At 43.7% G+C, this 22,544-nt stretch overlaps 1 protein-coding gene across 11 annotated transcripts in view; it reads left to right on the forward strand.

Moving 5' to 3' along the window:
- The window catches only part of EZH2 (enhancer of zeste 2 polycomb repressive complex 2 subunit), a 64,518-nt gene that overhangs the window by 35,229 nt on the left and 6,745 nt on the right, over positions 1-22,544 (forward strand). For all 11 annotated transcript variants that reach the window (XM_053217933.1, XM_053217931.1, XM_053217930.1 and 8 more), the window contains 11 exons: positions 3,344-3,460; positions 6,636-6,756; positions 7,580-7,723; positions 8,582-8,684; positions 9,399-9,562; positions 17,032-17,123; positions 18,490-18,727; positions 19,539-19,708; positions 20,089-20,183; positions 21,809-21,849; positions 22,295-22,420. In XM_053217933.1, coding sequence (XP_053073908.1) covers positions 3,344-3,460; positions 6,636-6,756; positions 7,580-7,723; positions 8,582-8,684; positions 9,399-9,562; positions 17,032-17,123; positions 18,490-18,727; positions 19,539-19,708; positions 20,089-20,183; positions 21,809-21,849; positions 22,295-22,420 — 1,411 coding nt within the window. The remainder of the gene's footprint in view (positions 1-3,343; positions 3,461-6,635; positions 6,757-7,579; positions 7,724-8,581; positions 8,685-9,398; positions 9,563-17,031; positions 17,124-18,489; positions 18,728-19,538; positions 19,709-20,088; positions 20,184-21,808; positions 21,850-22,294; positions 22,421-22,544) is intronic.

The following is a 22,544-nucleotide window of genomic DNA, read 5'->3' on the forward strand; positions in this document are numbered from 1 at the left end:
GCTGTGTTTCTCTGAAAATGTAGCATCCTTGATAAACCAATAGTTTTTTTTTTCCTTCTTTACTTACCATTGATGATGAATCATCTATAGTAACTTCCTTGTGTGATCCTCAAGTAGGAACTAGAATCGGAGAACTTTATTTGTTGATGTGTAGGTCTCCTAGTGAGTTCCTGAGTCCAGGACCCTTGACTGTGATCAGGTAAAATGCTTTGGAGACCCATGAGGTCAAAATCCTTTTCAGTATTCTGAGTGATATGAGACTTAATTACATAAACTGTCAAGGATGATACATTTTCAAAGAAAAAAAAGTTACTGGTAAGTAACTGGAATTTTTTGAGTAATTTTTCTGTTAAGTCAATAAATAAGAATTCCCAAACTTGTTTTACCAACAAATGCTTTTGCATTTGAATATTACTTCATAAATGAAAGGAATATGGTTATTAGTTAAGGTTAATAGTTAAGGAATGGGATCGGTTTCTAGACATAACTACATAGATCATGAGGTGTGGGTATAGGTCTTCAGTTTTCTAAGGAGGTGCTCCCTTAGCTTTAAAGGGAAATTGGAGCGAATCTCCATTAGGCAAAATTAGCAAATGCAGTCTGCTCATTCAGAAACATTTTTTGAGTGCCTACTCTTTTTTGAGACACTGTGCTGAGTATCATTGCGAGACAGAGAGGTAAAAACCACACTGTCTCAGCTGCTTTTGCTCTCAGAGAGCTGATTTCTGGCCCCTTGGTGACTGTAGGGCTCAGGATTAAGGTGACGGGGTCATGGTATGACAGTGTCGTGGGGTTGGAGGTGGTACTAAGTGCCACAGCCTTTGCCATCTTTTGTGCTTCTCGAAGTTCTTTCTGTTCAGGGGGAAACGTCAGCGGACCTCATTCAGTAGATTCAGAGTATTTTCTGCATCCTTAGAGCAAACAGATGAGGCAGAGCCAGCGTCCCTCCTGTCTAGTAGTAGAATCGAATATTAAGTCGTCTGACCTTAAGTATGACCTTGGGTTCAGACGCTGAGTAACGCAGGTGGATACATGAGAGTTGGAGAGGCAGCACGCTCTCCCTCACCCCCTGAGCTTTAAAGGAGGCTAATCTTGAGAGTTAAAGTCACAGTGTTAATTTACTTCCCCCAGGTGTAAAACAAAACCTCAAAACTCTAATTTTTTTTGGTAAGAAATTACAGTTACTGTGCACTTCAGATCACTGGACAGTGTATTGTACTTGATTCAGTAATTATAACCACTCCTTGCCCCAAAGCTTACCCAGTTAGGTAGGAGGAAGAGAGGCGCCTTGGTAGTACCAGGAATAAGAGAAGGGCCTGGGGGAAGAGGCGCCCCTCCCGTGTGGCACCCAGTGCACAGTTGTGCTTGTTCGTTGACCCTGGGAGCCGCTCCACGGCGGGAGCCTCGCACAGCCAGGAAGCTCTTGGGTGTCGGAGGCAGATTTCGGCTTCCTTCCCGGCTTGGTAACTTAACCTTTCTGACTAGGCAAGTTACTGAACTTCTCTGAACTTCAGTCTCCTCGTTTGTGAGGTGGCGATGCTAAAGGCTGACACGAGGAGTGGTTAAGATATATATAAAGCACTTAGCACAGTGCCTGCAACATAGTACGTGCTCAATAAATGTTAACTGCTAATATTATTGGATTATTGGACGGATGGATGGAGAATTGTATCAGAGGCCAAAGTGCGGAACAGGAGAAGATTGTGGCTCTGGAGTTTTAGTGAACTGTTCCCTACCTTCTCATTTACTTGAGCAGTGAGCTTTCTAGTGTTACAATCTTTGTCTTTGCCGTTTGGAAAGCAAATTAATGGATTAATCACTGTCACAGTTCTGTCTAACTACTCTGATCTCTAAACCGGCTTCCACCAGGAAGGAACTATTGTGCTGCAGTGACTGTGACCGACCATTGCACCATTATCCCCCTGGCCTGACGAGATGCTGAGGGCCAGGTGTGGCCTGTGCGCCAGAGATTTCACTGTGATTTCACCAAATCTAGCCCTGCTATTTTTAACACCTCTCAAATAGAAATGAAACATTTAATAATTACATGTGTATACATAGGATTTTCCGTTTTGTTTACTACTTCTTTTTACTCGATTTTCACTGATTGTAGATCACAAGTAGATGTCCAAGGGTATTTTTGAGAAGGTTCTTGGAAGCCTGATAATTGGGTAATGGTGCTCCTTAAGAAAAGGTGGATTCCTAGACAGGATAGAAGGAAGGTGCTGTGGTTAGTTGGGCACAGATTTTTACCGTATTTCATAGAATCAAAGATGCAAAATTTTGAACATTTTAACATCTGAAACTGGAATGCATCTTAGAATTGCTGTGATAAGAAAGCATTATGTTACAGTTGAACTGGCAACATTATTTTCTTAGTGATACAGAAAGTAATGGAATGCCTTGAAATTGATGTCATCGTAGGTTGGATGAAATACGGTATTTTAAGAGAGTATATGCACTTACACGTTATAGAGATATGGTATCGTGGCAGTATGTGTAGTGGGGAAGAGAGCAGAGGCTCCAGAGTCAGACTCTCTTTCTGGGTTTAAATTCCAGCCCTATCTAGTTAACGTATGGCTTACCTTATTTTTACCTGACTTTTCTCACCTGTAAAATGGGAGCTAAGAATTAGTCCCCATCTTACAGTGTTGTATTGAGGACAGAATATGATAAGACATGTGATGTGTTTAAAATAGTGCCTCGCACGTAGAAAGTGCCTGATAATATTAGCTGTTATTATTAATGTCGAGATTATACTTTTGCAGGATTGATAGCACTCTGTTTTGTTGTGATCGAAATTCAGATCTGTTCTTACCCTTCGTATTTGTTTTCCGTCCGGTAGTATCAGCAAATGATGCTTGGGGTTTTTGTTTTTGTTTTTGTTTTCGTTTTTAAGGGAAGATAAAAATAAGAAAGGTGAACCTAACAGTTTCCATATTCTTATTAAGTGAGATTTTTAAGAGGCATATTTGGTGTTATATGTTATTATTCCATGTGGTTGAGATGGAAAAGAAACTAAGCATCAAGCTAGGAAATTTATAGTGAAAGCAAGGAGCAGCTGACCTGAGGCTAACAAATACAGTTTTTGATTCTGATTGATGTTGGTAAGTATGGGAAGGGTTGGAGGCTTTTGGAAATTGCAAAATCTGAAGCATTTTTGTCACCCTAAGTAAAAGAGTAAAAAGGAGAGAATCCTTCATGGTTTTAGGAACTTTGTTGTCTTAGGTAAAGGAATTTCCTTTTCAAAATGATTTAAGTGGGCAGTGTCTCTTTAGAATATGGCTGCAGTTTAAGGCTGTCCTTTTATTCTTATGAGTCAATTTTATTTTCTCTGTTCTAGTGTTCAGTGACCAGTGACTTGGATTTTCCAACACAAATCATCCCATTAAAGACTCTGAATGCAGTCGCTTCAGTACCCATAATGTATTCTTGGTCTCCCCTACAGCAGAATTTTATGGTATGTAAATCATGTATCATCTGCTTATTTGATAATCATTTATTTTCAATAAAACAATTTTCTTGTCGAGGTGAATCAAGAATGACAAGTAAAAAAAAAAAAGTTATCGAAATGAACACTTTGTGTTTTTTAATGGATAGATATATTTTAAGCCTTCACGGTGTTGTGGTTTTTCTAGTCTTTTCTAGTTAAAATATTCTCCAAAGGAAAAGTGTTAAGGAGAAATCATACCTGGGATTAAAAACGGTTAAAAGATGGACGCTTATAGTTCTTATCCTTGGGAAGGTCGGGCAGTATTCTGTAATTTCAGTATGATTTTGAGGTTTTGTTAATTGAGAACTTTATATTGAGAACAGTTTTAGGCAGCGGTGTTATTAAATGATACTGAACAGTATGAAATATTCTCAGGGCTTATAAAACACAAACTTAAGCATATTTCCACAGATAACACTGGCCCAGTAGCTTTTGTAAAGAAATGCTGGTGTTTAATTCTTCATAGACGTAGGATGAAAGAGGATGGAACAAAAGAAATTTGAGTATGAATTCTTCACTTAGACTGTTAAATAAACAACAGTTTCATTATTTATTTGATATGTAAAATAGTAAGGAAAAGTACTGATACAAGTCCTTGGTGAGCCTACTTTAGGAATTGCTTACTAGGTTTTTAAATTTTTTTGTTTTTAAATTTTCTTTTTTTTAACATTTATTTTTGAGAGACAGAGCGTGAGCGGGGTAGGGGGGTAGAGAGAGAGGGAGACACAGAATTCAAAGCAGGTTCCACACTCTGAGCTGTTAGCACAGAGCCAGATGCGGGGCTTGAACCCGTCGACCGCGAGATCGTGACTTGAGCCGAAGTCAGACACTTAACTGACTGAGCCACCCAGGCGCCCCTAATTTTTTTGTTTTTAAAGTAGGCTCCATAGCCAAGGTGGAGCTTGAACTCACAACCGAGAGATCAAGAGTCCCATGCCCAGAGATCAAGAGTCCCATGCTGTACCAACCGAGCCAGCCAGGCACCCTTAGATTTTTTTTTTTCTTTTTTAAATAGATGTTTCTTTTTTCTTTTTTAAATTTTTTTTTTTTAACATTTATTTATTTTTGAGACAGAGAGAGACAGAGCATGAACGGGGGAGGGTCAGAGAGAGAGGGAGACAGAATCTGAAACAGGCTCCAGGCTCTGAGCAGTCAGCACAGAGCCCGATGCGGGGCTCGAACTCACGGACTGAGAGGTCGTGACCTGAGCCGAAGTTGGACGCTTAACTGACTGAGCCACCCAGGCGCCCCTTAAATAGATGTTTCTAACGTCTTTAGTAACTTAAAGATTTTATAGTGGAAGATTAAAGATGAAGTTCAGATACTTTTCTATAATTGCTTAAACTTGTGTGTTTAAGGCCCTCTGCAAAAACATTTAGTTTAAGAATCCTATTGCAAGAGCTGAAGGGAGATTTCAGATATTCATAGACTGAAGTTCTGAAAGCAGATAGTATTTAAAGTCAAAATTATTTAGGGTTACCCATGGGTTTGCTGGTTACTGACCGAGGCAAATTAGGCAGACCCTGTGGTTAGGATATGTTTGAGGGAGCAAAGGTTACGTGGAATACAGTTGGGAAGACAAAATAGCAATTTGTCACTTAATTGTGGCTTTTATCCAAAAAAACCCCTAATACTCCTAGTGCAAATGGGATTAGTGAAAAGTGGACTCTTGAGTTGTCTGTAAGTTTGGATCTGGATAGACCAGTACATTAAAATTTAAATCTTAATTTTTCTTATCCCCCTGTGTGCTTTCTCTCTCAATTTCCCTTCTCCCTATTTGTCTAAGATCCTGTTGTCTTTCTGAAGTCTGCGGTTGTCCTAAATTTGTTACCTGGGGATTATCTGAGATTTTCCCCTTCTGGTTTTTCCTGCCTGCTGCTACGTGACAGTCCACGTGCCTGGTGGCCTTTTCCTGGTGTGTTCTTCCCCCTCCGTCTTGGTCCCAGCCCGCGGCACCACTCCCTGGCTGCCACCTCTTCCTGGCCCCTCAGCCAGTCCATTCTGTTGATCGGAGCTATCATTCTAAAATTCTGTTTTTAACCAATACCCGCCCCCCGCCGCCCTTTGAAAGGCTTCTTAAGACAGCTCCGTCCTGCTTTGTTTAAATATGGACTTCAGAACCCTCTGGCCTTTATAATTACTGTCTTTTTTATTCTTTATTGAAAATTCTCTTCCTCCCACACGTCTGCTTTCAGTCCCTGGTGTCCTTGAATTCTCCCTTCTGCTTGAACTTTTTCTCAGATCAGTTCTTCCTTGCTAAGTTAGTGCCTTTTTCCCCCCTGTTGTCTTCCAGACCTTTATAGAAACTCCTCTGTGATCTTGATTAGCATTATACAGAGATTGTTTATCTCTGTATCAAAATATTTTATGTCGTTGTAGAATGTTCTTATTTTACATATAAGAGTAAATCCTTTTGGCATAACCTTTATGATAATCTATTTTATATCCCCAGATTTTTATTATATTGAAGGTCTCCGAATAACTAGATCATTAAGTGAAGTTTGGAAATCCTTACCTTTTTTACTTTGTATAGCTATTTATAAGTGGTTTTAATAAGCCTTATTTTATCCATTCTAAGACTCTGGGTTTGCCTTAAAATTGATGGGTCACAGCGTAGTGTGCGACACTTTTTCCTTTCTTGAGGTGCATAAAATAATGGTAAGTTTTAATGATTGATGACCTGTTAGATTAGGGAAATAGAGTATTTTCTCTTAAAATTTTTCCGCTGTGAACAGTTTGTTTTCTCATATAATGCTTCTTGGTGGGAGGGGTCTTTTATTTTTTTTTATAGCTTTGAGTTCGTTGTTAGTTTAGATCTGGAGAACTGAGTAAAGACATCTACTTTAGAAATTGTATTTTACATTACATTGATTTTTAATTTTATTTTTAAAGTTTATTTATTTGGAGAGAGAGAGCATGAGCACAAGCCGGGGAGGGGCAGAGAGAGAGAATCCCAAGCAGGCTCCGCGCCATCAGTGCAGAGCCCGATGTGGGGCTTGAACCCACGAACCGCGAGATCAGGAGCTGAGATCAAGAGTAGGACACTTAACTTACTGAGCCACCCAGTTGCCCCTACGTTGATTTAAAAAATATTTTGATACTTAGGATAAGCCTGCTTTTAAAATATATTTTTTATTTTTAGGTGGAAGATGAAACAGTTTTACATAACATTCCTTATATGGGGGATGAAGTTTTAGACCAGGATGGGACTTTCATTGAAGAGCTAATAAAAAACTATGATGGAAAAGTACACGGGGATAGAGGTGAGGCATGTGTTTAATCTCTTGGAAAAAGGGGCCAAAGCATTGAGAGAGATTCTGAATTTGTAAGCATAGGTGTGAACATGGGTTTTTTTTAATATTAAAAGTAAGTTTATTGCTGGATTGGCCTGGGCTTACCAGCCTAAAAATTGTAATGTTTTCCCTACTTTTAAATTGAAGAATCATTTTTGCTAACTTGAAAATGATGCATAGTTGCTTATCTCATAAATTATAATGTCAGTAACATGTAAATTAGATAGAATGGTTTGAGTGTATGTAGATTTTAAGATTCCTTCACAGTAAAATTAAGACCAGGGCTCTGCTTACGTGACACATGGGCTCCAGAAGGCCCTGTGCTCAGAAAGATGTCCCCCTTAGCTCCCACAGTTCCTGCATTTCTGTCCCCGTGTTCACAGCTTCTGCGTTTGGTGTCCAGGGGATCCTGTCAGTGTCTGGCAGGAGGGTAGCATGTGTAACGTCGTCACGGTCCCTTCTCTTCTGGGGAAAGTGAGGGCTGTCAGCTGCGGTGTTGGGAGGAGGCTGAGGGAGGCCACAGTTCGTTTCTAGGGCATCAGGTTATAGTGGCAGGCACTGGAGACTTCTGGCGGGGGTTGGGGGGTGAGTAAAGAGAAGATGGCAGGTGTTGAAGATGAATTCTTCCTGACTTTGCCTCAGGCCAGCCTTGAAGGTGATCTCCCTCCTCATTTGAACAGCAGTGTTCCAGTGCTAACAGGCTCTGGCTGTTTCTTCCACGTTAGAAACGGCGTCAACTTGGCATTACCACCTTCCTCTGTATATTTCTGATACTTGACTTGATGAATTTCAGAATGCGGGTTTATAAATGATGAAATTTTTGTGGAGTTGGTGAATGCTCTTGGTCAGTACAATGATGATGATGATGATGATGATGATGGCGATGACCCTGATGAAAGAGAAGAAAAACAGAAAGATCTGGAGGAGAACAGAGATGGTAAGTTTCTTCATTAGGTTTGTGTGCAGTCCTGACAGCATCTTAGTGTCCTTTGTAACGTTTCATCCTGTACTTGAGTGTCTTTACTTCCTTTGCCTAACAAAAGAATGTACTGTTTGGGGGATTTTGCAGGGTAGTTATCAGAATCGTCATTCTGATATATTGATCGTTGCATACAAGTAGTGTGCCAGTCACTTTACGTGCACCAGCGGTGGCTGTTGGCATCAGATCTATTATAGTCGAAGAGATGGGCTTAGTGCACTTAAGTAGCTTATTTAGTACGCTGTTGGAGGAAGAAACAGAACCCAGAACCCTGTGCTGGTCACCCCTCTGAATGGCTCGAGAGCCCTGCTTTTGAGCCCTATGCTAGTTACGGCTTCTCAGACAGAGCAGCCCGATCCAGAGTCCATAGTCGGCGGAGACTTGGCAGAACTCATCGGTAAACAGCACAGAAGAGCGTGGGGGAGAAACTGCGATTTCAAAGAAGCGAAATGTTTTTGTGACGGGCCGCGGTCCTGTAGTTCATCTCCTTGAGTTTACAAAGAAGAATCAGACCCCAGTGGGTAGGTGACCAGGCAAGAAGGTCACAGACCCAGTCAGTAGCCGAGCTGGGATTAGCCCCTGGGGCTTCTCCCTCCTGGTGCACCTGAAACTTCCCATATTTGATTTTAAGTGTTTTGTTCGTCCAGCCTACCGGCACTCCATGCAGACATGTGACATGTCAGAAGTAAGTGAAACACAGAGTTGATAATTTTCGTAGAAAATTAGCTTTGTTAGATGTAGTTGTGTGGAGGAAATGCAAGATTGAAAGATTTGCTTTTCTTTCATCTTTTTTCCCTTCCTTATTTCCTGATACAGACAAAGAAAGCCGCCCGCCTCGGAAATTTCCTTCCGATAAAATTTTTGAAGCCATTTCTTCAATGTTTCCAGATAAGGGCACAGCAGAAGAACTAAAGGAAAAGTAAGATTTGCTCTTTTGAGGCAGTCTTGCCTTGTATGGTGCGTAGCTCAGCGTTTTGGTTTATCAGAAGTAGAACTCACGGAGCCGACGGCCCCCCGCGCTTCCTGTGTTCATGGTGCTGCGGGGTTCTCGACACCATGTACGTGAGGTGCTTCCCTGCACGGCGCTTACCGTGGTGCCAGTAAACACACACGTGATTTCCGGTAGCGCTTGGAGAGGAGAACTTCTCTGGACACTTATAGAAATGTCAGTGTAGTTGATGTTTATTTTAATTAATGTGGTAACATTTTTCATGATCTGAATCCCATCCCTGAACTTGATTCTTTTTTATTTATTATTTTGAGAGAGAGAGAGAGAGCGAGCACACAAGTTGGGGAGGAGGGAGAGAAGGAGAGACAGAATCCCAAGTATGGAGCCCAATGGAGGGACTCGAACCCACAAACTGAGATCATGACCTGAGCCAAGATCAGGAGTCGGACGCTTAACTGACTGCGCCTTGATTCTTGATATACCGCCTTGATTCTTGATATACCGGACAGAATGTTTAATTGGCTCTTCATCTAAATAAGGATGGTTTTAGGTCAGACCTTTTCCTTGTGTGTGGCCGAGGCACGATGAACATCACAGATGCTATAGGGGACCTTTCAGAAACTTTATTTTCAGAGAAGGAGTTGTGGCCGTGCCCTCACCTCCCTTTTCCCTGGTCGCTGTCAGGTATAAAGAACTGACCGAGCAGCAGCTCCCGGGCGCACTTCCTCCTGAGTGCACCCCGAACATCGACGGGCCGAACGCCAAGTCCGTGCAGAGGGAGCAGAGCCTGCACTCTTTCCACACGCTCTTCTGCAGGCGGTGCTTCAAGTACGACTGCTTCCTGCACCGTAAGTGCGGCCGCCGCGCGCCCTCGTTGGGGTCTGTTGTGGGTCCCGTCGTCCAGCGCCGGGAAGCCGTGTCCTTGATCGCAGCTAGAATTGATCATTTCGCCTGGCGGTTAAGATGGAGAACTATGCTAGGATCGGAGGACTGTTGTTTCGCAATTTGTTGCTTGAAGGTTGCTGTGGAGTCTTTGACTTGGGCCACCCGGCTCCCACTAATGTGGAATATGGATCAGTGGTGTTCCCATAAAGGCTCACCTAGCACTTGTTTGTAGCGAAGCTGTGACCGTGAACCATCTCAGAGCCTAGAGCAGTACTGCCGTATGGTTGAACGCATTTTGTTGAATAAGAAATGGGCTAAGAAGATGTTTGTAGGTATTTTTGTCTGTTTAGTGTTTTTTGTTTTTTGGTTTTTTTTTGGTTCTCTGAATAAGTTTCTTTTAAAAATATCTGCAGTTGACAGGCGCCTGGGTGGCTCAGTCGGTTAAGCATGCAACTTGGGCTCAGTTCACCATCCCATGGTTCGTGAATTTGAGCCCCTGCATCGGGCTTTCTGTTGTCAGCGCGAAGCCTGCTTTGGATCCTCTGTCGCCCTCTCTCTCTGCCCCATACCCACTTGTTCCCTCTTTCTCTCTCTCTTTACAATGATTTTTTAATTAAAAAAATATGTATTATTTAATGTTTTATTTTTTGAGAGAGTGAGCATAAATGGGGGAGGGGCAGAGAGAGAGAGAGAGAGAGAGAGCGCGCGATCTGAAGCAGGCTTTGTGCTGACAGGCCGACAATAGCAAGTCCGATTTGGGCTTGAACTCACGAACCTTGAGATCATGACCTGAGGTGAAGTCGGTCGCTCAACCGACTGAGCTACCCAGGTGCCCCTCATTTTTTTATTTTTTAAAGATTTTATTATTATTTAGAGTGAGAGAAAGGATATGAGCTGGGGGGAGAGGGAGAATCTGAAGCAGGCTCCACGCTCAGAGTGGAGCCCAGTGTGGGGCTCGATCCCACCACTCTGGGATCATGACCTAAGCTGAAATCAAGAGTCAGATGCTCGGCCGACTCAGCCACCTAGACGCCCCAAAGATTGTATTTTTTAAGTAATCTCTACCCCCTGTGTGGGGCTTGAACTCCTGACCCTGAGATCAAGAGTCGCAAGCTCCACCGACTGAACCAGGCATCCCTATACCCAGTTGGTTTATAAAGTTGTGCCCAGTTCTTAAGAATATTATGAGTTGCATCCAAGTGTCACCATAGCGAATGGTCGCGTGGAAGCTCTACGTGGAAGTCAGTGAAATGGTCCGTCCAGTTTGTAGACGTAGCATTCTCGTACCTTCCTTGTGCAAATGAATCAGGAAGTGGATGCTGCTTCTGAACATGACCACATGAGTTATTTTATTGTGATCTTCAGATTTGAGTAATAGTGATGAACCTTGAACCTGATCAGTCCCTCCTCCGTCAGGCGGGGGACGTTGACTAGTGAGCTTCGCTCCGGTGGGAGGCGGGGCTGCCCACCCGTGGCACGTGGAGTGGCGGGGTCCACAGCTGCTGCGCCCCTTGCTTCCTCGTTCACTAGGGCCGGTCTCTTTGGGATTCCGCCTTGACGGATCGTGTAGGGATTCACTGCTTTCCATCAACTTCAGCAGAATCTCACAGACTGTAAATGTTTCCTAGGCAAAATGAACCAGTAAATACATTGTTAGATACACGTTAGCTATAGCATTTTGTGCCTTAAGTTTTTTTCTCTCTGATAGAATAACATAGTGCTTCATAAGCTGTTGTGAAGATTAATTTTATTATTATGTGTAAAATACTTAAAACAGTACTTGGCTTGTTTTTATTGTTATTTTTTAAACAGGTCGTCATTTACATGACCTACACTTCAGAAATGTATTAAAAGGTGTCCAGTGAATTCTCCCTGCCACCTCTGCCCCCGTGCGTAGCGTTTGTACCTCACTCCTTAAACCACTAACATCAGTTCTTCTGTATCTTTCTGTAGTATCTTCCGGCAAAATGCAAAGATGTTCTTTTCCCGACTGTCCTTCTCACAAGGTGCCATACTAGTGAGGCTTCTCCCTGTTTTGACTTCATGGTGTAGACGCTCTTCCTGTCTGGAGAGCTGCGTAGCCTTCTGTCATAGGCAGCGGAACCCTGCATTCGGATTGTGTTGCGCCTTTCGTTCCCACGGCGCTGCGGTGAATGACCTTGGCTGTACCTGCACAGCATTTGCCATAAGTGCAAGTTAAGCTGGTCCACCGTGTATTGACTTCACTCTTTTGCATTTAACTCTTTGATCCTTTGGAAACGAGTGATTCTGATAGAGTTTTGGATCCACTTCTCCCCACCTCCAAGGCTGCCTAGTCGTTTTCCATGCCACTTACTGGAAAGTTCCCTCTTCACTGCTGTGCCGCCCTCCTTGCCTGTTACCACGTGTGCTTGGGTCTTTTTCTTTGTGTTCTCTTCCAGGAGGCTTTATTCAGAGATCTCCTGCCTATTCTTTCTTGTTCTTTTAATGTAAATTTTAGAATCAGTTTGTTTGATTAAAAAAAAAAAGTCTAGGTAGTATGTTTATTGGAATTCCATTAAATGTATAATTTACTTACGGGGAAATTGACATTTTAAAATGAGGATTAAGTGTAACCATATGATCAAGTTTCCTTTTGTGTCCTTTAGTAACCTTGAACTTTCTTCACGTAGTTCTTGTACATTCTTTTGTAAGATGAGCTCTAGGTATTAATGGATTGTTGCTGGGCTTTTTCTCTTTAAATGTTACATGTTTAATACCTTGATACCTTACTGAATTGTCCTGGTTTATAATAATTTCTCAGTGGATTCTTTGTTGAGTTTTCTAGCTCTGTAGGTAGACTGTCGGCAATTAGATTCTCTGTCTTTATGACTTTAATTTCTTTCCTTGTCTAATTACATTGGCTGATATCTTCAGTACGGTGTTAAATACCAGTGGTACTAGCAGATACGTTTTCTATCACTTCTGGATCAGTTTTGAAAAGTTACCTATTTCACCCAAGTTTTGAAATTTATTTGGATAAAGTTGACCTGAGTGCTCCAGTGATTTTTTTTCCTGCTTATTAAATGTTTTGTTCTCCCATTTTTCTTGATGAACTTAAGTGGTTTCTGTATTTTGATTTAAAAATCTGTTTCCTATATTTTTCCCTCAGAATCAGCTACTGTATTAGTTTTACTGTGTTTCTCTTTATGAGTCAGATTTTTGCATTGTTTCCATTCTTCCCTCTTTTTTGGATATATGTAGTTAACATACAATGAATCGTCTCTAGAGCACTGTTTCAGCCTCTTTTAGGTTCTGTTGTTTATTATTATTCTTCAGGAATTTTAAGGAACGTTTCAGGTTTTCTTTTTAACTCGTTGTCTAAGGGGGAATTTTTAAACTTCTGGGGAGAAGGGCCTTTGTGAACATTCTCTGTTTTAATTATTTGTGTGGTAGCCTCACTGATACCTGGTCTCACCTGTTACTTAGATGTCAGGGGTGTCTACCATGGCTGTCGGTAAGGAAGAAGTTTCGACGGTTAGGGGGATTTGCAGTTCATCCGAGCCAGAAGCTGAGTATCTGTCTGACCATGGTCTTTTTTCTTAGACTTACATGTTCAAAGGAACCTTGAAGGATAAATGGTTTTGGTTTGGGAACAAATTCCACTTTGTATTCCAAATAACTTTTAGACCATGATCCATTTTGTAAATTGGAAACGGGTTGTTCTGCAAACTTGGGAGTCCTGTAATTCCTTTCTTGCTTGCTTTTTTTTCAAAGTTTATTTATTTTTGTGAGAGAGTGCATGCGAGTGGGGCAAGGGCAGAGAGCGAGGGAGAGAGAAAAGGCTCAGTCCCACAAACCATGAGATTGTGACCTGAGCCGAAATCAAGAGTTGACTGAGCCACCCAGGCGCCCCGATGTAAATTCTTTATAAAAGTTTCAGCCTAAAATTGGCTGCCTAGTCTGTCTTTGATGCTTGTTAGAGGAACCAGGGTCAGCTCCTGAATTGATTGTGGTGGGTCTAAAGAGGTAACACATTTCTGATAGGGAGGGAAGGAAGGCAGGCTGAGAAATTAAGGCTGGGAAATTTTATGTGCTTACACAGGATTGAAAGTAGAACCCTGGAATAAATGTTTTGTTGGGTTTTCTATTATCTGAGTGGCCTACAGAGGAATCCATTTCAAGCATAAAACCCGTTTGTCATTTTTGATATTATGTAAGTCTATTTTTGGAATGTGTATTAATGCTAATTGTAGAGCTTTTAACATTTTTAATGGTTAGAATTTCAGAAACAGTGTTCCAAAGTTTGTAGCTGATGGTTGACTTTTTTTTTTTTTTTTAGTTTTCAGATGTGTAATGATTAAAATTGAGACATATGGAGTTCATATTTGCCATGTAATTAACAGGGTGACTTAACCTCCCTACATCTTGATTTTCCTCACCTATAAATGGGGGTGAGGATCCTAACGCCTGCAGGATTTTGTGGGGGATTCAGTGAGGTCATGCCTGGAGCCTCTTCCTGTGTGCTTTGAACACAGAAACTTTTATTGTTGGCTCCCGTCACTGCCTGCTGTTACTACTGTCCTATGCTCTGAGCATTGACACAGTCGTTTTGTAAGATACTTAATAGTCTGAGATCTCTGATGTACAGAGAATTTATAGGATTACAACTATTAAGTATGTATGTTCAGTAAGAATTCTTAATACCAAGTTCTAATCGGAGCAGACAAGATCAGTACTTTGGGCAGAAGTTAATGTATAAACTTGACACTGTGTACTTCCCTGTGATCATTTATTTTGTCATAATTATCACATGACAATGAGCTAAAGTATTTTGAGAAGTGTTGTATGTTACCGGGAGGGGAGGTGGCTCTTCCTGCACGTGGCGAAGCATGCTGGGTGCCGGTCTCGGCACCCCTGCCGCCAGCTAACCAGCTACTCAGATTATCTCTTCAGTCCTGTTTCCTAATCTGTAAAATCACCACTGGAAGTAGGTGACTGCGAAGGTTCGCTCCAGCTCTGTAATCCTTGGATTCCCCAGTTCTGTATTTGAGGCATCAATATTTGGTGAAACGTTAGAAGATTCTGAGGGGCTACTTAGTATTTGCAGCCGTTTTTTAGAATCTCCAGTTTACTCAAATACAGGTATTGGAACTGGATATGTAACCGTCTTCTTACCTTTGCTCGAAAACCGTAAGGTAAGATTTTTCATCAAGATTTTATAGGTTGCTTTTGAAAAAAACAAAACCAAAAAGCCCTCCACGTTCTTTGCTCTCTCCTTTCTGTCATGTTTTAGAAAAAGTGCCCTGCTTGAATTTTCTTTTAACAATTTTCTTGATCAGGTTATTTTATGTAAAAATTCCCCTCAGAATCTTTATGAAAAGATTCCCCTCAGATTATATTTAGCTTGAAATATATTTTAATAACTTAGTTGAAATATTAGTACTTTAAGACACCTATGTGAAAATATTAAGTACTCTGAAAATCTAAAATAGTCCAGACATTTCTGGAAGAGGGAATTCTTTGTATCCTTAGTTTTCTTAAACAATTGCAGTTTGAAATTCTGCTGAGGGAAGGCTAACAATGAGAATAGTTCTCTTTTTTGAGCTAAATGCAGTGTGAAATTAACAGTGGTACTTCAAGCAATTTTTAAAGTGCCTTTTATCATCAATGTGTTAATTTTTCTTTTAGAGCTGAAACTTGTGAGTGTCCGTTGCTTTTTTCTGGGCCTCTGCGGCATCTCTGCGGCCACTGTCTTCACTTGCGCACGTGTCTTATGTTTCTCACTGATTCAGGTGAAATCGAGAACTTCGGTCTTTAAGCAGAGGAGACATCCAGATTAAAAACGAATTTTACCAAAAATATATCACTCAGTATGTGCTGCTGATGTGGCCTTGAACTTCCGTAGGCTCCGACTTTGTATTTTAGGGGTCCTCAACTGTTCAAAATGTAATCCAGTGCTAAATTAGTCATGGTATTGGTCTCTTCATTCCAGGGAAATCAAACTCACTTGAAACAGAATTTGAGCCTTGAATTTCTACTTCAAGACCAACATCACTTTGTGTCTTTGTTTTCTTGATTTCCTCATCAGTCAGTTCATCTATCCCATTTAAGTTCTATGGATAGAAGTATGGCTTTTTACAGATGTTTTTTAAATGGTTCGTTTCATGAATATGTCACTTGTTTTTGTCCAAATTAGATAGTTTTCGTCTTGTAATTCTGAACAGGGCATTTGTAGCATTTGCCTTGGTAGCTGGAACAGGCTTTCTCGAAGGTTTCTCCCAACTTCTCACTGCTGTGCATTCACGCTTCATTAGTTTGTCACTCTGCTATACTTTGAATCTTTTTGTTGTCAGGTTATTTGGGGATTTTAAGTTTCAAACACTTTTGTTTCTAGAACCTGTTTTGTGTGACCGCGTATTTCCTATAGAAGGGCCTTGACCGCAAGCCGTCTCTAGGTTCTTGAATTGTGTCTGATCCAAAGCAATGGAGTTTCAGTAGGCTGAGGGTGTCCTCTTTATTTCTTATTACTTAAAAAAAATTTTTTTTTAAGTTTATTTTGAGAGGGGTGAAGGGCAGAGAGAGTCTGAAGCAGGCTCCCCGCTGTCAGTGCAGAGTCCGAAGCGGGGCTCCATCCCGCAGACGGAGATCATGACCTGAGCCGAAACCGAGAGTTGCTTAACTGACTGAGCCACCCAGGTGCCCTGTCCTCTTTATTTATATTTTTTAAATTTTTTTGTAAAAAAATTTTTTTAACATTTATTTTTGAGAGAGCGCGCATGCGCACACACGTGTGGGTGGAGGAGGGCAGAGAGAGAGGGAGACCCAGAATCTGAAGCGGGCTCCAGGTTCTGAGGTGTAGCACAGAGCCTGATGTGGGGCTCGAACCCACAAACCATGAGATCATGACCTGAAATGAAGTCAGATGCTTAACTGACTGAGCCACCCAGGCGCGCCACCCCCCCCACCCAGCTGCCATCCTCTTTATTTTTAAAAACTAGTTTTAAACAAGTGCTGTCCCATTCTTGTCCCATTTGACAAGCTGGTTGCTGACCTTTATTTAGAAATCAAGAAATTGTAGATGCCAGAAATCTTGGGTAAAAATAGGAAACCTGATTTCATCGTAGAAGGGATATATCCGTTGTTTCTAATTAAAGACTCAAATGTTCGTGATCTGAGTTGAGAGTTTTATGTGCATCAATTACACTTGCAAGGAGAAAAGGAGGAAATCCCTAATCATTCCAGAATTTACTGTTTCCTCCCTGGTTAGGGGCTGGTAGGGAGGAGTGGTGGTTGTTTCAGGGGAGAGTTGAGGAGAGTACAATGAGATGATTCAGTTTAGGAAGAGCTCGAAGGAAAGTTCTGTAATGTAAAGCATACGTTGGCAAGGTTGTAATGTACCAATTGTTTCCACTGAAACTGGAAACGACGAGTAAATATAGTTATATTTGGGTATTTTATGTTTATTTTGCAGCTTTTCACGCAACACCCAACACTTATAAGCGGAAGAACACAGAAACGGCTCTAGACAACAAGCCTTGTGGACCACAGTGTTACCAGCACTTGGTAAGCTTGAGGGCTGCACGCTCGGAAGGCACTCGCGGAGTGTCCCCGCCGAACGGTGGTGAGGTCTGCGGAGCCAGCGCTGACATGACACTCTTGCTCCTGTACCTCCGCCGTGTGGGGGGCAGGGACTCTCTCCCTTGCCCAAGTTGCTTTCCTCGCGGTTACACACTGCACGGTCTAGTCCTTCGTCACTCGTTTCATTGGTTTCTCTGCGTTAATCTCTTTAGCAACCTTGTGAGGTTGCTAGGAGCAGGACTCTTCTGCCTGCCACAGGGTTTGTGAGCGTGAGAAGCACAGGTAGCCCCTTCAGCCCCAGAAGCTCGGTAATTGTACGGGGTAGTTCCGGAGCCTTCCTCAGAGTTACAGACCCATGGTGGTTGGAGTGAGGTGATCGGGCCCACAGATTTTTTTTTTTTTTTTTTTTTAATGATGAAGAAAAGATAAGGGTTTAGGAAGAGGTAGAAAAGTGTTTTATGGGCACTATCTTATTTTTACCATTTCCCCTCTTTGAACCAAGCCACTCCTACCTAGGAACTAAATGGGTATATATTGCCTGTTGGATTTTGGACAGAAGATTCATTGAATGGCACCTGCAGAAGGTATCCTTCCTATTTTTAAGCATTTTGGTTTTTGCAGAATGAAGTGTAAAACTGTTCGCTGCTCTCAAACTTCTCCCTTCTCCTGCCACTGTAAACATGGAGTTCTTGAGCACAGTTTTATAATGCTCTGTGCCAGGCCGCATTTTACTGGGCTCCTCTAAGATGTTTCGGTGGTCTGTATAATCCGTGATCTTACCGTTGGCACATATTCTCCGAGACCGGGTTACTGGACTTGTTGATGTGGAAGTGTGCTGCTTTCACGATTTTGGGGGGCTGGGCATCCCTCCCAGGAAAAAGGGGGATGTTCTTTTTAATAGTAAGGCAGGATGGGACAAAGCCCAGCATGCTTATGTGATTCGTGTTCTTCTGGTATTCTTTAAATATCACCAGAGACACTTCTTAAACCCTGAAATAGGAAAGTCTGGCTCCGCATGCACGGAGTGTGATGCTTCTCACGAATGTTCGTGTTTAAAGAGACTCACCTATTTTTTATATTTTGTTATAATCAGTTAATATGGTTCACAAGTTCACACAGAATTGTCGTGCCTGGTTTCGTACCCCTGTAGCACAAAGAGCACCTAGATCGACCTTTTGGAAATTTTCAAACTGTCAAAAGCAGATAGAAAACCAGGATGTGCAAATGATTATTGGTAAAAGTGGGTACCGTGAGAATTTACTGACGACCTGGTTGGTGCAGTTCTTTTTCTCTCATGCAACAAAATGAGTTGGAGAACTTGACCTTGATGTCTACGTCCTTGACTTTATAGGAGGGAGCAAAGGAGTTTGCCGCTGCCCTCACCGCCGAGCGGATAAAGACGCCGCCGAAGCGGCCCGGAGGCCGCAGGAGAGGACGGCTCCCCAACAACAGCAGGCCCAGCACCCCCACCATTAACGTGCTGGAATCGAAAGACACAGACAGCGACCGGGAAGCGGGGACGGAGACGGGCGGGGAGAACAACGATAAAGAGGAGGAGGAGAAAAAAGACGAGACTTCCAGTTCCTCGGGTGAGACGCGGGTGACCGCTAGGAGACGGATCGAGTGCTTCTCTTAGTGGGCTAGTCGTCAGCACACTGACAACTCTCAGACCGGGGGACTCGTTCAGGGTGTGGAGCTGGCTTCTTGCCGCCCCTGCCCACACCCCGGCCCCGGCCTGCGGAGACCGCTGCCCGCGTGCTGGGGAGGTGGAGCGTCCGGCGTGTGGTCACGTTCCGTGTCGTGTTCCTTTCTCATTCGGTGTAGTGGTGTTGACGTTCCGTGCGAGGTTTCTGTGCTTTCGGCCCTGTGACTTACCCGAGTGACAACAGGTTTCATTTTATTTACTATTACCTTTTTGAGTAAGCTCTATGCCCAGGGTGGGGCGTGTGAACCCGTAACCCCGAGATCAAGAGTCTCCTGCTCTATTGGCCGAGCCAGCCAGGCGCCCCCCAGCTTGCATTTAGAATGTTGTGTTAAAGGGGACCCAGCCTTGTGTTCCGTGGGAGGCTTAGTGACTGTTTCCAGCCTTCTCAAGATGATTCTCTTCCTGCTTTTGTCCTAAGCACAACCCTGAGTTTTCTTTCTCTCTTCCTCCCTCCCTCCTTCCGTTCCTTGTTTATTTGGAGAGAGAGAGAATGCAGAGAGGCTCAGAGAGGGAGGGAGGGAGAGAATCCCAAGCAGGCTCCACGCTGTCAGTGCCAAGCCCGACGTGGGGATCGATCCCACGAACTGTGAGGTCATGACCTGAGCCCAGATCAGGAGTCAGACGCTGAACCCACTGGGCCACCCAGGTGCCCCCGGTTGTCATTTCGTGACCAGTGGGTAATTTCGGTTTTCTAGAAGCGAATTCTCGATGTCAAACGCCAATAAAGATGAAGCCAAATATCGAGCCTCCCGAAAACGTGGAGTGGAGTGGTGCCGAGGCCTCGATGTTCAGGGTCCTCATTGGCACGTATTATGACAATTTCTGTGCCATTGCCAGGCTCATTGGGACCAAAACTTGTAGGCAGGTAAGTATATCTGGTAAAACACTGTTCAAGAACTTCAGAGGGAAAACAGGCAGTCCCTGTCCAAACAGAAGAACGTTCTTGGTTATTCTTAAGCTCCTGTTCGTCTCCCAAAAAGCATGTTGATCTTTTTTCCACTGAGCGGGAACTGACGGAAAATGATTCTTCCGACTTTAGATCTCTCAGGGCTGGTCTAAAGGGCCAGGAAGACTAGGTGGTGAGCCTTGCGACTCTCGGTCAGAGTGTGGGTTGGGTCAGTGTCTTTTTGACTTTCCGCTCTGTCCCAACGCCTGGCAGCTGCCGGGGGTGGGGAAGGGGGGAGGGTAACACTGGTTTGACTGAACACACGGTCCCCGTGGCCCCGTGGCTGTGCCTCTTGCCAGGTGTATGAGTTCCGTGTCAAAGAATCCAGCATCATAGCTCCGGTGCCAGCGGAGGATGTGGACACCCCTCCAAGGAAGAAGAAGAGGAAACACCGGTAAGTCAGTGTGTGGCCGATCCGACAGGTCCCCGAGCCACTTCCAAGGGCAGCGGTCCGCCTTCGCTCGGTGACAGAATGTGGAGTCTTGTCGGCCTGGGTAGTCGCTGGTATTTTTCTCTTAAGAACACAGTACCCTGCAATCGATGTGGTGTGTTAAGGAGAACCTAATAGAAGCTTCTGTAGTAATGGCTCCATCAGTGCTTGAGCATTTACTCTAACATGTGTTCTCTGGTGTGAGTGTTGAGAGCTGAGGGGGGTGCCGGCCTGGTTTTTATTCTAGGAGCCTGAATTCTCTACGTGTGTGGTGTCACTTTCTGTTCTTAAAAAATTCTTTTTAATGTTTATTTTTGAGAGAGTGCACATCAGGGGAGGGGCAGAGAGAGAGGGAGACACAGAACCCGAAGCCGCCTCCAGGCTCCGAGCTGTCAGCACGGAGCCTGACGCGGGGCTCCATCCCACAAACCGTGAGATCATGACCTGAGCTTGGACGCTTAACCATCTGAGCCACCCAGGTGTCCCATGTCATTTTATACTCTTGACACCTTGCATTAAGCCTCTGTGAAGGTCACCTTTCACAAAGGCTTGCCTGGAAGGGAGTTTTCAGGAAGACTTGATTTATTTGTTGAAGTTTATTTATTTTGACAGAGAGCAAGCAGGGGAGTGGCAGAGAGAGAGAGAATCCCTAGAGCCTGATGTGGGGCTTGAACCCATAAACTGAGCGAGCTCATGACCTGAGCCAAAACCAAGAGTGAGATGCTCAACCGACTGAGCTGCCGAGGCGCCCCAAGGCAGACTTGATTTGTTCGTGCAGAGCCAGAAACCGTGGAAGTCTCGGTCTAATTTCCATCCCCTTTCCTGCGTTCTTGAGAGAAACGTGGTTGGGTGTGAAGTAAAGGACTGCCACACTTCGAAAGTTGTGTATGTGCTCATGTTGTCTTTCTTTAAGAAAGGTAGGGCCCACTGGATTTAGAACTTGAAGAACTTAGCAGTTCTTCCCACAGGAATTTGGGCTGGGTGTCAGTTTCTTGCTTGAATTCCGATCACACGGCTCAGTGGAATTATGAAAGATGCCTAAAGTTAGAGAAACTGTACTATTTCTGGTTCATCTGCATCCGAATAAGCCAAACCCCGAGTCCTGCCTGGGGGAGGTGGGAAGGTCCATGGCTGGGTGGGGGGGCCGGGTCTCTTTTTTTTGTGGTTACAGCTGACCCTTGAACAACACGAGTCCGAACTGCCTGGGTTCATATACGTGTGTGTTGCGGGGGGTGGTAGGGTTAAGTACAGGCCGGGAAATAGTATTTTATGATTTTCTCAACACGCTCTTCTGCAGCTGTATCGTAAGAACACAGTATATGGCACATATATTGTACAAAACACGTATTAGCCAATTAGTATCGTAAGGCTTATAAGTTTCGGGGGAGTCAAAAGGTAGATGCAGATTTTTGATGGTGCGGGGGGTTCGCACCTCTCACCGCGTGTTGTTCAAGGGTCAGCCGTACTGGGATTCAAAGCACAGCTACGTTCGTGGCCCACCCTGACCCGCTGAAGCGGCTTCTGTTGGATCTGTGCGGTGGCTACTCCCTGGCTTCACAAAGACGACCTTGATTTTCTGTGTTTTACAGGTTGTGGGCTGCACACTGCAGAAAGATACAGCTGAAAAAGGGTTAGCGTCTTTCTGTTCAACTTACAATTAACTTGAAAAGGTCTACTCATCTGTTTCCGAACAGTAACTGGAGTAGTGTTGGGGAATATTCTGGTAGAGTTGACTTCTGTACGTTAAACCCATTTAAATGGAGGGTGTCTGTTGATGAAGTTCCAGTCAGTCCCGAGGTGCAGTGAGAGCTGGTCGGATGGAGGGAGTCAGTCAGTCAGCGACGGGAGGACTCTGGGATTGGGGGGTGGGGGGTAGTGCTCTGGACTTCCCCAGCACTTGGGGGATGGGAAGTGACCTCTGCCATCGCTCTGTAAACGGAAACGTGTCACGCTGTAAATACGGGGAGGAAAATTGCCGCCCTTGAGTGTAACGCCGAAGAGATGCTCGTTCTTTATGTGCGATCGGTCCCGCCACGCCTCCGGGTGACCTGTGTGCCGTTGTTCTCTCTGTGCAGATGGCTCCTCTAACCACGTTTACAACTACCAGCCCTGTGACCATCCGCGTCAGCCTTGTGACAGTTCGTGCCCTTGTGTGATAGCACAAAACTTTTGTGAAAAGTTTTGTCAGTGTAGTTCAGAGTGTAAGTATTTGCTTTGCTTTGATGAATTGCATGAGAGTTTAGTCATGTTGAATTGCCGACCAAATCAAAGCAAGGACACGGCAGCTCTTGCTTGGGGTTTCCTTTTTAGGGCCTCCACTTATGC

This window comes from Acinonyx jubatus, chromosome A2 (assembly GCF_027475565.1).
Source record: "Acinonyx jubatus isolate Ajub_Pintada_27869175 chromosome A2, VMU_Ajub_asm_v1.0, whole genome shotgun sequence".
NCBI lineage: Eukaryota > Metazoa > Chordata > Mammalia > Carnivora > Felidae > Acinonyx > Acinonyx jubatus.